The sequence below is a fragment of the Ursus americanus genome, chromosome 23 (assembly GCF_024610735.1).
Source record: "Ursus americanus isolate L20-20 chromosome 23, mUrsAme1.1.p, whole genome shotgun sequence".
Lineage (NCBI taxonomy): Eukaryota > Metazoa > Chordata > Mammalia > Carnivora > Ursidae > Ursus > Ursus americanus.
The window spans coordinates 33,728,946-33,745,480 of record NC_142149.1 but is presented as its reverse complement, the minus strand read 5'-3'; the positions used below and the strand labels follow the sequence as shown (position 1 = coordinate 33,745,480).

The window sequence follows — 16,535 nt, the reverse complement described above, 5'->3', positions numbered from 1 at the left end:
TTACTGAATTCATTGATTAGATCTAACAGTTTTTTGGTTGAATCTTTAGAATTTTCTATAAATAAAATTATGTCATCTGCAAACAGAGACAGTTTTACTTCTTTTCTTTCCAACTCGGATACCTTTTATTTTTTTTTTTTCTTCCCTGATTGCTCTAGCTAGGACTTCCAGTACTATATTGAAAAAGAGTGGTAAGATAGGAACATTGTTTTGTTCCTGATCTTAGAGGAAAGGCTTTCAACTTTTCACCATTGAGTGTGATGTTAGCTGTGCTTGCATTTAGTGTGTTATGTTCCTTCTGTGCCTAATATGTTAAGAGTTTTTAATCATGAATTGATGTTGAATTTTGTCAAATGGTTCTCCTGTGTCAGTTAGATGATCAGGTGACTTTTTTCATTCTACTAAGTGATGTATCAAATTGATTGATTTGTGTTACGTTGAGCCATCCTTACATCCCCAGGATGAATCTCACTTGATCGTTGTGAATGATCCTTTCTCATGTGCTGCTGAATTTGGTTTGCTAGTGCTTTCTTGAGAATTTTTCCATCTTATATTCATTAGGGATATTGGCCTGTAGTTTTCTTTTCTAGTGGTGTCATTTTCTGGTTTTGGTATCAGGATTATGCTGGCCTCACAAAATGAGTTTGGGAGTGTTCCATCCTCTGATTTTTTGGAAGAGTTTAAGGGTTGGTGCTAATTCCTTAAAAGTTTGGTAAAATTTGCTAGTGAATCCCGTAAAGCCATCTGGTCCTTAGCTTTTCTTCATTGGGGGATTTTTTATTTCTGATTCAATCTTCTTACTATTAATTGGTCTGTTTAGATTTTCTGTTTCTTTGTTATTCAGTCTTGGTAATTTGTGTTTCTAAGAATTTTTTCCTTTTCATCTAGATTGTCCAGTTTGTTGGTATATAGGTGTTCCTAGTAAATATGGGCTCATTCTGATGTCTGTTATGTGATAGAGTCTGAATTCTCATGAGACATGATCAATTGAAAAATAGGACTTTCGGAGTATGTTCATAGAATTTTTCTCTTAGAGTTCGGCTAGTTCTTTAACACTGAAGATGATTAAGCCTAATCATTTATACCTTTTAGCACTAGGGTCGGGTTAGAGAAAACTTTAGCACATTCAAAATCAAATCTAGTTTTACTTTTTCCTTGCATTTAAAAAATCTTCACGTTTGCCTTCCATTCAGCTAGTAAGAACAAAGCTTTTGTGGTATTATGTGGCATTCAACAAAATGAATCAGTGTTTAAAAACTTACATGGCATTACTGTTATGATATAAAACACAATTCCTTCTTGTCTTCTGAGAATCTCCAGAAGAAACCCGTTGAGAACTAATGGTCAAGTCGTTTCACGTTGCACTATAAATAAGTCTATAAAAAATATTTCTGGATTTTTAATCTCTTGGCCAGTCCTGATGTTTTTCAGTCAGGATTCAGCTCAAAAAGAATATAATTGTGGCAGAGCGAATAGGTTTTGTATGGAAGGATTGTTAAACCTGCTGAAACTTAATAGTGTTTAGAAAACACAGAAATTCTTAATATCTGAACATCATAATTTGAGTTGCATATGTTAACACAGACTATTTTAATTCAACATACACTCCCACTCACATACTGTCTTCCTCCTTCTAACTACCCTCATATAAAACTATAACTGGGATTTTAAAGGGGGAGGGAAATCATAGGTGAAGACAGCTGGATCATAGGCCTGTCCTTTGTGACTTTATATTTTCATTCTTTTGCTACTGAGGAAAGATGAAGCAGGCACATTTCAAAAGAACAGCTGACACTACCCATACGAAGTCAGTAATTACGTCAGTCACTCTAATTCTTTGGAGTTTGTGGCTCTTCTTTTACATGTATGTGGCAGAGGTCCAGTTTGTAGGGGTGGGTAAGAAGTGGGTAAGTGGAGATTGGGAACATGCCAAGTGTATACTAAAGCGGGTCCTCATTCAGTTTCTCCCCGCCCTCTGTTTTCTCCTTGAGCTATGTTAGCCAGTTGATCCTTATTTGATCGAAGAAGGGCTACTTTTAACTCACGCAATTGGGTTACGTTATGAACAGTGAGAACTGTATTGTCTTTAAATCTGACAAGGCTGCTGCTTAGTGTAGGTCTGTCTACTACAGTGTCTGGAGAGTTCACTGTGCATTTTAGGATTGTGGGGAAGGAGATGGCTGTTGAAATCTTTCGTTGCTATTGCCTAGAAAGGAAAATCTAGGACTTTTTTTTATAAGCTTGTGTGTAATTTGTTTGGCAAATACATGTTTCCTTTTGATACATAAGGAAACCTTAACCTAGAAAAGGGTATTTACTGGCGCTATAGGTAAGGAACATCAGCTGGTCTTTTGAAACGTAGAAACGTGAAGGTTTTGTTTCATTTTTGTTTGGTTGGTTTTGGGGATCAGTAGAGAAGCCTTTTAAGGCATAAAGGATGAAGATAAAACTTTCAAATGTTTTACAACAAATAAGCTGCAGTCTGATATTTGGAATGAGATGGGAGACTGTTCAGTGTTGACATAATATACACTGAAGAGCCACTCATGTCTAGATGTTCCAGATGGTCAGCGCCTGTGTCAGAATCATTTGAACTGTTTGACTATTTCGTGTGCCCTGCCTAATGAAGAAACTTAAAGGAAGTTGGGTACTGTATGGCAACAATAGCCTCTTCATTTCGGAAGCATTTGTGGGCATATGGAAACATATGGAAGCTTCCATTTTCTGATCCTTTCTGCATGGCATTATCGTGTTATTGAGATTAGAGTCTTCGAGTGCTCTCAGTTATTTAAATCAGCGTTCGTCAGAGTGCAGCGTGAGCTCCGGTAACACTTTATTCCTGATATAATTTGTGAATCGTGAAATCAGATAAGGGGATTGTGACTAACTTTTTTGTCATTAATGAAATAGAATGAAATAAAATGCAGTTTTGCTACTCGTTCTGCAAACAAGCAGCTTTGGCATGAGCTAGAAGCTTGTTAGAAATACAGAATCTCAGGCCCCGCTCAGACCTACCCCGCCAGAATATGTGTGATCTTCATTGTAATGAAATCCCAGCTTTAACGTTTATAATACATTGAAATAGAAAATAGTAAAGTTGATGACAGACAAAAACCATGTTCATTAAATCATCGTTTCAATTTATGTGTATTCATGTATACGCCAGCTTGCACCTTAAAATGTATTTCTACGGGTCATGATTAAAAAAAGTCTGAACATCCACCGTTTTAACGTGGATAACAACATCCTATCTTTGATTGTGGTCGTATGAGCTATGAGAGAGATTTCCTTGCTTTGCGCTGACACCATTTCTGATGTTTCTTTTCTTTTTTTTTCAATATCTCAATTCTTCCAACTCGTTCTTCCCTCTCTGTTCCCTCCTTTGTTTCTTCTGTGCACCCAGCCCTCAGAATTGTGCTCTGTGTTGTGAAAATATTTTACCCACATTTCCGTTTGTGAAACTCAATCCACTGGCAGATGAATGCTAATCAAATAGCAGGAATTTTTATTGTTACAATGTTTTTAGCCCCAAAGTTGAAGAGGAAAATACCCAGGTTTTGCCAATGTGCTTTCCTTCTCAATCTGTGTCTCACTTCCACATGTGAGATACTCTAGCAACATTTGGTTGGGGATATAATTAAATCAGCCCATCTTCTTTGTGTGCGAATATGCATAGCGTGTCTGAAACGACAGTGAACAGAATATTAATAAGAAATACGTGTAACCACGAAGTCTGACTTTGTATCTCCAGTTGTATTTAAAATAAGCAATGGTGGCTGTCATTTCCGGTATCCAACCTAGCCCAAAGCAGGCCAGGTGGAAGAAGCCAACCTCTATCACTATTAAGAGAAATGCTGACTTTCTGGAATGTGACCCTACGTGGAAATAAATCATACTACTTTTATTTGGTGTTTGATCCTTTGGCCAGCAATACACAGTTCAACGTACTTTAACTAAGTAGCTTGGAAAAGATGTGCTTCCTTTCTGTGGCTCTGAGGCTGCAACCAATGAAGAGCGAATAATGCTTATCAAATTTTTTATTGTGTTCTTGCTAGCTGATTTTAAACATGTTGTGTCCTACACCCACACATCTGTTGCTACTGATCCCACTCTTTTCTCCATCTGATTATTCCATATAACCTGTACTTTGTTTTAAGGGCCTCCGAAGTGAAATTTATTTTATTTTACTTTAGAAACCCTACAGGGGTACTCCAGAAAAGGGGGAGAAAGAGAGCATTTTGAAATCGCTAATCCAGTGGAAATTTTAAGGGACTTGTTATTTCACGTCATTCTGTTTATTGGGTATATCAGACTCGTTAGTATCGACAGCAGAATTGCAAATGATTTCTAATTTTTTCAGTTATTTTATCCATACTCTATAACAGTATGATATACATGTATTTGTTAATGTGAAATGAGTTTTCCTCTAATTTTTTGTGCATTTTCCCCCCTTTTCCATGAAGGCCTTATCTGTTTGGAGCGGGGTGTTTTTCCATAAAAGCTCCATGGTGAGTCCCAGTTCAGTCCCGCATGCCTAATTCATTTACTGTATTCTGAGAAAGTAACTCTGTTTTATACTTTTGTTTTCAGTTGCATGGCCTGATCACAGATAGATGCACCAAATTACTGAACAATTTGTAGAATGGGACATGAGTGTTGATATTTAACCTTTAAAAGAGCAGGTTTTTTGGTTTCACTTCATTTCTTGAAGAGTCAAATAAAAAAAAAATCACAGATTAATATTTAAAAATAAGAAATTAGAAGGATTCTCTCATAATGCTAGGGTGTAAGACAAGGCTAATACCCAAGTTTAAAGCTTCGAGTATGATAGTCAAAAAAGCTCCCTACACATTGTGCTGAACACTCAAAGATACGATTTATTTTGAAATATAAATATATTTAAGATCTACTAAAAATACCCTATAAATTTTTATTGCATTTTCTTTGGTACCAAAGGAATAGAGTTAGTTCTGTTTTGAAGAGGTTAGGTATTTAAGGATCTACATGAAGAGGACATTTGTGTTTCACATAAGAACTCCTAAATAATTTATTATTTTGAGTTATTGGCACCTATTCACCATAACTTATTTATGGTGAATTCTTAAATTCTTAAAGAATTCGTAAATTCTTATATTACAAAGCATAAAATACAATTTTGTCAGTCTTAGATGTGATGGTCACGGAAAAGAAACAGAGCATATTTGATACTTTTATGCAAAGATGTGAAGTAGAATGTATTTAGGAGCTGTTATGTTTAACATACGGCTCAGAGTCAGGGCTCCAGAATCAGACCATCAAGGTCCTAAACACCAGTTCACACACTCCTCCCTATATGATCTTGCGTAATTTTCTAAATACCTACTGTTTCTTGGTTTCCTTATCTATTAAATGGAGTTATCAGTAGCACTTACAGCATAGGTTCATTGTGAGGATGAAATGAACTGACTATATAAAATGCTTAGAACGGTGCCTGGCACATAGTAAGAGCTCAGTAAATGTTAGATGCTTCTGTTGCTATTTCTTGTTTTAGGGGAAAATACTATTTTTGAAAAGAAGCTTTTTAAAATTAGATCATGTGTTTTGTTTTGTTTTGTTTTGTTTTCATTTTTAAGAGTTAAGTGAGCCAAAAGGAAATTTGGGCAGTGTAAAGTGTATCAATTTTATAAGTGTCGTCAGAATACTTAAAAGAGTTCTGCACATGTGTGTGTAGTTCTCGTAACTGCTACTGGGAATTGTTCATACTCTCCCATTATCCTAGGAAAAAACCTTCCAGCCGTTTTCCTCCTGGACAAAAAACAAAAACAAAAAACCTGAACTAGTTCTTGAAGGTACACAATAATGTGATGCAAACTAATTTCAGTGGTCATCTGCCACAGGAACATCTGAAAATTTCATTATCATGTAAGAATAGGGCGGCAAATCATAAAAACCTCCTTCCTCCTTGAAAAGCAGCCTCAATTAGGACATAGATTGTGAAACTATTCTAAAGAAATTCAGGGTATAAATGAGTAAAAATTCCGTGCAAGTCAATCTTTATTCTTTTTGTTAACCAGACTTCTTCCCCAAACAAACAAGATACATGGATCTTACTTTGAAGCTTAGACGAACAGTCAGTTTTTAAATGCCAGATTCAACATACGACAAAATTTCTTTGCAGACTAAACTTAGAATTAGATCCCATCTAATTCTAAGAGAGGATAAATTTCTCATTCTCTAAGTACAAAGAAAAAAGTTTTAGTACGTTAATAGAGATTGAAGGTTTAGCATAGAAGTAAAGATGGAGTAACAAATGTTGTATGTTAAATAAGAAAACTCCATTCCTTCAACAGCTTATGTGCTCCTCAAATTTAAGCAAAAGCACTTGTCAACCAGAAATGATTTGAGGTTGAAACAAGATTAAAAGAGCCAGATTAAAGAAAGGGATATATGAAATATAGTCGACTTTTAAATCATTGCCTGTCTTTTAGAAGACTGCTTTGTGGTCTGTTTGATGCCATCGTTAGCTCACAAGAAACTCGTTTTTAGTCACTTATACTAGCCTAAAAGATCCTCCTTTAAAATACGTTCCTTTACTAGTGGTGCATGTTTTTCCCATTAAGATCTTAATGAAACCTCAAATTAAGGCAGCAAAATGAATATAAGTTTGACAACTTCTCCTCTCTTGTTTATAAGAGCTTCTTTGTTTTAACAGTTTTTGCTATTTTTCCATGATATTTAGCATTCAACCTGAGAACGCTTTTATTTACCGTTATGAAATAAAACACTATGCCAAATAAATATGTTTATAGTATTTCCAGTTGCAGGGTTATATTTGTATTTTGGAAGAATATGAAATTTTTATAGTTCCTCTTAAAATGTAGTGGACATTTCATACAACTTTTTTTTTTTATTATTATTACTTTCAAGCTGCAACCTTTGTATTTAGCTAAGATTTTGCTTCTGGTAGATCACAATTTCTACTAATTCTTCATTCTTTGATAAACCGGTTTGTTTAAATTCATGCAGTTGCAGTGAGTCAGTTTAAAATAATGTCTTTCCTTTTGATAACAAAATGAGCTTGTTGGAAAGTTATACAGACCGTCTTCAACATTTTAGCCATTTTATACACTCTGGGGATTATGCATCCTGCAGGATAGTTGAGTTTGAATGACTTTGTAAAATACTGCAAAAGAATCACGCATATAATACTTTTTTAATATAGTAATTTTAAGAGAAATAGCCATTGTGAATTTTTTAAAATGGATTTTGCTTTCAATACTACAAATAAGTAATAAGTGTTTATTGAGCTCCCCACATACATGTAGTATTATGTTTAAACTGCTATTTTTGAATTGCTTATCAAAAGAAAAAATACATACATAATAGTGTAGACAAAAGTAGCCCATTTGAATATATCCCATACTCATAACCTGTGTTTGTATTATATAAGCTTAATCTTAAAGAAGAATTAAAACTTACGTATCAAATTATATTTAAAGTTTTAATTAGTGCCAAGACCATTCAGTTTATATGTAAATAGTTCATTTAAACTAATCTTGTTCTTTTGAGAATATTTAAAATATTATGAATTCATTTTTGAAAGAAAAGATTTATATAAAGAGGAGAATCTTACTTGTTAAGCTTACATAAATCTGTTAGATCTTTAAGAATAATTTGTGATAGAATAATTTTAGGTATATTGTTAATATCTATTTAAAATAAAATACTTTCAGTTTCCCTCTTAGTTCTTCTCTTAGAAAAATAAAGTTGAGAGTGAGAGACAACTTCTAAATTCCTTTTAAAAGCTCAATCACAGTGAGGAATATAAAGAAAAGTTTTTTTTCTTATACACAAAGATATTATACCACTTGTAATTCTTACAGCAATATTGTGTCTAACATTTAACGTGGAATATTGAGTGTACCCTTAGGTTCTAGAGAAGGAAAGAAGCGGTGCTTCTGTCTCAGTTTAGCTGTTTCCACGCTTGCGTTCTTCTAAACAAGGCAGTGGACCTCATTGCTGCTTTTCATGCCATGTGCAGATACCCCTCTTATGTCCTATTCTGTGAGACATAGTAGATTTACCCAGATGGACATAATTTTTTCTGTAATTTTAAAACAGATATTATTAGAGTTTTGCTTTTTTTCTCTTTGCAGTAGGGTGTGGAGAGAAAAAAAGGCAAGAGAAATTCAATATGTTAATCTGACTGGATTACATAATACAGTTAAAGCCAATGGGTAACTTCAATAGTCTTTGTAAGTATTTTGAAAGATGTCATAATGTTAACGTCCCCAGAACTTCTGATGGCAGTGAAAATGATTCTCAGGCTATGGTTAGATGGTTAGGTCTCCCAAAAGGAGTGAAAAAAAGTGAAACTCCTGAGTTTTAATTTAGTACCTTATTTGTTTTGGGTTTTTTGTTTGTTTCTTTGTATTACTTTTTATTTTACTTTTTGTTATGTTGTTCTCTTGTATCAAGTTTAGAAAATATGATATTTTATGGTCATTATTTTGCCTGATAGGGTGGAGGTTGAATTTGTTCCATTTTTCTTTTACACACTGCTCACAAGTTAAGCCAAATTCTGCTTTTCGTTGTTGAATGCAAGGCTATTTGTGATGGGCTCAGGGGAGTAAAGCAGGAGTTTCCAGTAGAAGGGAGTCCGTCAGCTCCATCAGTTTGTTTTGTTCTTCTTTAAAACCATGATCAACACAACTGAATTTCCGGGCGCCGCATACATTGAAATTTTATTTTTTATATCAGACTATTTAATAAATTAATTAATGAATGGGGGAAGGCCTCCAAACACCCAGAGGTATTCTTTTTAAAATGTTTTGTAATGGGATTGATTAAGCCCCTTTTGGAGGATAAAGGGAGTTGTTGAGAGGAAGAAAGAAAAAAAGGGTAGTATTGGAATGCTTTCCTAGAATGATTGGGTCACCAGTACAGAAGTGAACATAATTTACAGGGCTCGTACTTTTATCTTTTGTTCCTTCCACATATGGATCATTTTTCAGTGTTTTATCTTTCTGCCAACAAAGGGTTATTTTGCAGTAGAAATATTCTGGGTCATTTTGGAAAAGTTCAATTCTTCCTCCATTCCAAATTCCTTGTTAGTCTTTTTAAAATTTAGGATAAAGGGCTAAGTGAGTCAAAGTGAAATTTTTCTCCCCTTGGGTACAAATACTTAATTAGTAGTAATCTTTTCTTTAGATTATTTCTCCTTTTAATTTTTCTGAAAGTCTTCTAGACACATGCACATATCCTTCTGTTCTGTTCTGTTAAATACCACAGTCATTCCAAATGTAGGTTGATGATAGAAATGACTTGCTATGAGTACGTTCACCAAATATGCTCCCTCCCCAGTACACAGCACGACACCACGTAGAACAGCAAGGTATTCTCAGGGATGAAAACTGTTTGGGGGGGGGGGGCAGAAAGAGAGGGAGAGAGAGAATCCCAAGCAGGCTCCACACCCAGCGCAGAGCCGACGTGGGGCTCGATCTCATAACCCTGAGATCATGACCTGAGCCAAAATCAAGAGTAGGACGCTTAACAGATTGAGCCACCCATGTGCTCTGGGGATGAAAACTCTTAATCACTTACTTAAAACAAACTTTTACTAATGTGATTTATTAAGGCCCCATCAGAGGAAAAAGAAGAAATAATATATAAAAATGAAAATGATCATTCTTTACATAATTTTAAGCATACTTTTATCATAAGATACTTATTCTCTGCAGGAGATAGTGAGTTTGTGTAAAGTAATACTGTGTTGATGCTTTTTAGTTGTGTGTTCAGAAGCTGAGTTTTGTGTCGCATTATGGAAGTGTAAGAGGTTTTAGCTTTTGATATCGATTGATTAGACTAGAAGCTAATAAACACAGACAGAATAGATTTTTGCATGACCAAAGACTAAATTGATATCTTACCATATTTCTTCTCTATTACTGTGTTATCAAGGTAACTATCTTGCCTGATAGCAACTGTTTTTCAAGTCTGTTTAAGAGGCATACTTTATATGTGCCATAGTCTCTCTGTAGAAGTGTCCTACCCACCTGTTTTCTCTCTTGTTGCTTACCACGTGCCTTAAAAAAACAAAAACAAAAATAGCATTCAGTAATTTGCAAAGAGCTTTGAATTTGTCCCTGTGAAGCTTATTTGTACATTGTAGTATTATTGTTCCCTGATGGTAATTCTAGTAAAAACACATAGTTACGTAATTGGAAACACCTTTCAGCAAATTCTGGAATGGCTTTTTCTCTCCTTCTCTCTCCAACCTCCCCAGACTCCTAAGGGTTACAAATGACCGAAGGAACTAAAAGATGCTAGTTATAGGAACTTGTTAGCTCAGTGATAGCAGTGCAGTGATGGGAATAAAGGCTTTGAAGGAGAATTTACACTCTAAGGTATTGTAACAGAGAGCATCATAACCGGGAAGGATAATCTGATGGCGGTTACCCTGATACCGAGGAAAGGTGCGTGTTTGTTCTGGTGTAGGTGGGGTGGGGGTGGGGAAAGTCTTCTTTTCTGGTGGTAGGTTATTGTAGTTGTGGCAGATGCAACCAGGAAGACGTGAAACTATTCGTAGAACCAGATTCATTTCCTCACAGAAACTTTTTTTTTTTTTAAACTATGTCTTTATTCCCTGTCAGTGGAAGTCTGTGACCGTTGTTGGTATGTTAGGCATGGGTGTGGTTTTTATAGGTAATGATGTGAAGTGATTAAGAAATGTTAATGATGGAAAGAAGAGGCCTTTTCGTATATGGCAATGTGCATTATCATAGATTTGGCACAAAGGGAGAGGCAAAATGACCAATCACAGTGGCCTCTGACCAGACTTTTTGCTTTCCCTAGCAGGAAGGTGTCAGAGCAGAAGCCTAGGGAAATAAAATATGTGGAAGACTATTTCAAGTGTCATAAGGACCTGGAAACTGAGATTACCAAAGCATAGTCTGTTGTTTTTGAAAATTAGGTGAAGACTGTGTGCCATAGAGGAGACAGCTAACGCTATCGAGTACCATGATACAGGAAGGCACTGACTTGATTGCTTTACACACTTTCCCTAATACAGTGGTTCTTAAATCTGAGCATGCACCAGAATCTTCTGGAGAGCTTGTCACAAAAAAAAAAAAAAAAAAAAAAAAGAATTACTTAAACTAAAACAAAGCACAGAGTATTAGGCCCTGGGGTGTGGCTTGATGAATATTTATTATATTTATATTAAATATTTATATATCTAAATATTTATATTTATATGTCTAAGAAGTTCTCAGGTGGTACTTCGAGCCAGGGAGCACACTTAGAGAACAAATAACAAATAATAACAAATATAACAAAAATAAATAACAAATAATGCTTAAAATAACCCTATGAAATAGGCATTACTATTTATATTTTACGTATTAGCAGTCTGAGCTCTGAGAAGTTAAATAACTCAACCAAACTCACACAGCTAAAAAGTGGCAGCATTCAGGTTTCTTCCTGGCTCCGAAATCCAGTCTTTCTCCACCTAATCATATGTTATTAAAAGATAGAGAGGTAAAGGATAGTGAACAAAAGAAGGTAGAAATAATGTCATTTGACTTTGGAGACAGTACATCAGAGCTCTGGTGTCCAGACTGGGCTGTGATCTCGACCAGTGTGTAGTGAGGCTGTTTTCTGGTGTGTGAATTAGAGAAAGTCTTACCACCATTTATCTGAGGTGCTCAGCAGAATTGCCAATGAGCTTTGGGGAAGGCTTTGCCAAATCAAAAGAGAAGAGAAATAATAGAATTTCACAGAAGATGAAAGGTTGATATTAGAAGTTGATGGTATAGAAGTTAATTTGGAGAAAACGGAGAGGAAAGCAAGTACTTTTTTATGGTAGTTACATCAGTGACTTAAGGCATCCCCGAACTTGAAGAACAGAACAGAAATAGACACATCATTTTCACAAACCCATGAAAAAAAAATAAATAGTTAGATCAATGAATATAATTGTATTAGAGCATTTGATCTTGTCCCCGTACATCGTCTAACTGTACGTAGCATTGTGGCTGAACCATTTGCAGGGTTTCATCGTGTATCATGTTGTTACTTTCATACATGCCATCTCCATTCAACCGTCCTGTCAATCCCACATCTTATATATCAAAATGAAATGATCAACGATTTTATTATTGTGAGATACTTATCCTGGTTCTGTTGTTCCACTTTAAAATCTTCAGAGAAAAGTTATCCATCTGAAAAGAAGTGACTTGGATTTCACCAACACATACTTCAAAAAGGGGTTAATTTTTGTTGTTTTTTTATGTTACTGTTGTGATAATACTCTGGAATTCTGCACTAATTTTACTTTTGCTGCAGAACACAATCTCACAGCACCAGTTATTATTTAAGGCAAAATGCATGTCCACATTGGAGGGTTTGAATACTTCGGGGTGGAATTTTAAAGAAAATAATGTCGCTATCTTGAGGTCTGTGATTCCATCATGCTAATTTTTTTACTATCATTTTATTTTTTAAGCAAAGTTAAACCACCTCCTCAAATTTCACCCAGCAAATCGATGGGCGGAGAATTTTGTGTGGCTGCAATGTTCGGGACATCCAGATCGTGGTTTGCAAATAATGCAGGTCTGAAAAGAGAAAAAGGTATGGAGCTTACTGAAGCTTAAACTTGCCACTTGTAATTTTTGTTTCCTGAGGGAAATTCATAGTGGTTCTCCTTGAATAGTCTTGAACCAGTAGTCTCTGAACCCATTTTTCCATTCAGTTAGCGTGTTTCTCCTCAACTACTCAAGCCTCATTATGGGGAAAGGCTATTCTCTCACTGTAAATGTGAAATAGATTGCCCATCTGAATGTGTATTTTGTTTTGTTGGCGGTAATTACCAGTGTCCTCAACATTGTTAATTCCATACCATTCTACATTTTTACATTATATTATGTTTACATTTTTGACAAGCTAATTCCATGCCATTGCCTCTGAGGTGTGGAGGGAAAACCCTTGTCATCCCTATTTTAGAGACAAGGAGCTTGAGATCAGCAAGTTTGAATAGCTTCGCTAAAAGCACCAGTTAGGAAGTGCTGGTATCTGAGTTTGAATCCCCGTTTTCTAAAGCTCCATGTTGACTTTAAAAAACAAACAAATAAAAACCACCAACAACAACTTTGCCGTGTTATAAGGTGAAAGATAAAAACAGGCTTCTGCTTAGAAATAAGAGTCTGTTTTTTTTTTAAAGATTTATTTATTTATTTATTTGAGAGAGGGAGAGAGAGAGAGAGAGAGAGCGAGAGCACGTGTGCACACACAAGTGAGGGGAGAGGCAGAGGGAGAGGGAAAGAGAGAATCTCAAGCAGACTCCACACTGAGCGTGGAGCCTCACACAGGGATTGATCCCATGACCCTGAAGTCATGAACTAAGCTGAACTCAAGGGTCAGACGCTCAACCCACCGAGCCACCCAGGCGCCCCTAAGAGTCATCTTGGGTAACCATTACTCCTTTGAGTTTATAGAGTTGTGTTTTTTAATCTCTGCTTCGATCGCCAAGATCAATACCCAAAATTTTTTATAATTACTGCTTTAGTATGTTACTCCCTATCGTTTGTGTGTAGAGGAGTGCCTGCATTCATGGACCAGGTATTTAATTTTGAACGTTAAGATTGTGCCCTTATTATTTCAGCACTATTAAAGTAGGTCACAGACTGAGTTGTTAGCGAGGCACTTCTCTGCCCAGCTCCACAGGCTGTATTGTTCTTGGCTTTATGCTCAGTACTGGTAGTCAGACATCAGCCCTCTCCCTTGTTATCGCCTTTCTGTGACCCTTTGCTTGGAAATAGGATCTCAGGCACAGCAGGTTCCTTGCCTAAGTGGGAGAGGATGCAGTAAGGTATGCAAGCCTTCCATTTTCTTATCCCATCTTTATTTTTTTGTTACCTCCTTAGTTTTAATGATGCTATCAAAATGACTTTTTGTTACTAGTTAAAACCCTCTGTGAAGCTCGATTTCAAATGCTTCTCCCTTCTGTTCTAATTACCCTTTTAACTTACTACTCCTTTGTGTCCCACTGACTGGTCGTTAGCCATTTTCTCAAATCAGCTGTAATTGATTCCTCTGGCATGAAGATAAGGTGACCCACCCAGCATTCATGAGTGATTTTATATGCTCCTAGGTTTACTGTAAAATCCAAGATAGGGGACTAAACCTGTTTTCGTAGTGAGGACATGTGTACTTAAAATCCAAGATAGGGGACTAAACCTGTTTTTGTAGTGAGGACATGTGTACTCTTTATAAAGTCATTTGATTAGATCCATATTCAGCACCTGACCTTGAAGTATGAGTGGTCTTCATTTACCATAGAGACCCATGATCCCATGGAGAGGGAAGAAGAAAGGATTTGGGAGGAGGATATGCGTATTTTTCCATTTATTTGTTTTAATCCAGATTTTAAAAACAAAATTTGGGATGCCTGGGTAGCTCATTTGGTTGTGTCCAGCTCCTGATTTTGGCTCGGGTCATGATCTCAGAGTCATGAGATCGAGCCCAGTGTCAGGATACTTGCTCAGCCGAGAGTCTGTCGGAGATTCCCTCCTTCCCTCTCCCACCACCTCTCCCCACTCAGATACATAAATCAGCCTTTAAAAAAAAATAAAGTTTTCTGAGAGAAAGTAGAGGAGAAGTTAGGCTGATTTAGGCATAGAGAGCCTCTCCTGCAGTTGAATCGGTACATCCCGTGTAACTACATCTTGGTCCATGTGATGTTCCTTTCCAGTCAGGCCTTCCCATCCCACTTGCTATCATTCATTTTTATAATGGGGAACAAATTACATGGCAGAAAAATGCAAAAGGCTGTGAAATATTGTTTCACTGTATTCTAATACAGTGAGAATTTTGAGGATATTTTCATCGTTTTTGAAGTAAATTGCTTAAGACTTGATATTTTGATAGCACAGAGATTCTCATACTCATGAGCATCCACTTCTAAGAAGCAACCTTTAGGCAGGGAGCAGGCACCATGTGAAACATTTCCTGCCATATTTTCTCTCAACAGCATCAGGAACGGACGGAAAGGTCAGTAACTTGTAAAAATTGCACTGTGTTCCTTTTGTGGCTTTATCACACAACCAGGATCTGTTTTTCTGCTTGTAGATCAGTCCAAACAAGTTGTAGTTGAGTCTCTCTACATTATTAGCTGCTATGGGACCTTAGTGGAGCACATGATGGAACCGCGGCCGCTCAGCACCGCCCCCAAGATTAGTGATGACACCCCACTGGAAGTAATGACCTCACCTCGAGCCAGCTGGACTCTGGTTAGGTAGGACCTCCTTCCGTTGTTTTTAGCAGCTTTATTGAGGTGTAAAATATTACAAATGTACAATTTGGTCAAGTTTGACATCTGTATACAGCTGTGAAACCATCACTGTGATTAACATTATAAATATATCCATCACCCCCAAATGTTTTCTTGTGCCTCTTTGTATCCCCACCCTCCTGCCCCCCTATCCCTACCTCACCCACTGAGCCCTAGGCAACCACTGCTCTCTGTCATTAGAGATTAGTTTATAGTTTTTAGAATTTTACATAAATGGAATCATAGTGTGTGTGCTCTTTTTTTTTTTTTTTTTTTGTCTTGCTTCTTTCCACCCAGCAAAATTATTTGGATCCATCCTTGTTGCATGTATCAGTAATTCCTTTTTTGAGATATAATTTACAGGTAATACAGTTCACCCATCTAAAGTGAATTTCAGTAGGTTGCATACCCATCACCACAGTCAGTTCTCATCACCCTCAAAAGAAACTCTATACCCATTAGCAGTCTCTCTCCATTTTCACTATACCCTTCAGCCCTAGGCAACCACAATTTACTTTCTGTCTCTGTGGATCTGTCTATTGTGGACATTCTGGATGAATGGAATCATATAAAATGTGACCTTCTGCATCTGATTTTCTTCATTTAGCATAATGTTTTCAAGGTCCATCCATGTTGTAACACGTGTCAGAACTTCATTCCTTCTTATGGCCAAATAGTAGTCCACTGCATGGATATACCATGTTTTATGTCCATTTGCTTATTCATTTTGTTTCTCCATCAGTTGATGACATTTTCCACTTTTTAGCTGTCATGAATTGTACTGCTAAGAACATGCATGTACAGTTTTTGTGTGATGATGTTTTCAGTTGTCTTTACCTTATGCCTCCTTTTGAATTACCTTGTTCTTGCATCTTTGTATTACATTTTCTAGAACTTGGGTTTTTTTTCCATCCCACATATAGAGCTTTAGTGCTTCCTCTATTTCCAGTCTCATGTTCACTGAAAATAGAGAGTACATTGGAATAGCCATTGAGGGGACTGGAGATGAATATAAATAGATCAGAAGGTTTCCCCAAGATATAATGGCTAAACATGGTAGAAATGTTTATTAAGAATCAGAGTCCTTCTCAAAAGGACATGATCATTAGAATCTTTATAAGCAAGTATCAAGAGGGAGAAATAAAATCTAGAATAAAACCTGTTCAACACAGTGTGCAGTGGTACAGAAGAGGCAGAAAAAAATTTGTCCTGACAAGTACGGAAGGAA

The 16,535-nt window shown here is 36.4% G+C and overlaps 1 protein-coding gene across 19 annotated transcripts in view; it reads left to right on the top strand.

The window, feature by feature from the left end:
• Positions 1-16,535, top strand: part of BCAS3 (BCAS3 microtubule associated cell migration factor) — a 579,161-nt gene that overhangs the window by 268,311 nt on the left and 294,315 nt on the right. For 13 of the 19 annotated variants that reach the window (XM_087854571.1, XM_087854572.1, XM_087854573.1 and 10 more), the window contains 3 exons: positions 4,464-4,508; positions 12,485-12,609; positions 15,106-15,271. In XM_087854571.1, the coding sequence (XP_087710697.1) occupies positions 4,464-4,508; positions 12,485-12,609; positions 15,106-15,271 (336 nt within the window). The remainder of the gene's footprint in view (positions 1-4,463; positions 4,509-12,484; positions 12,610-15,105; positions 15,272-16,535) is intronic. The other 6 variants (XM_087854575.1, XM_087854574.1, XM_087854583.1 and 3 more) reach the window with 1 other exon arrangement.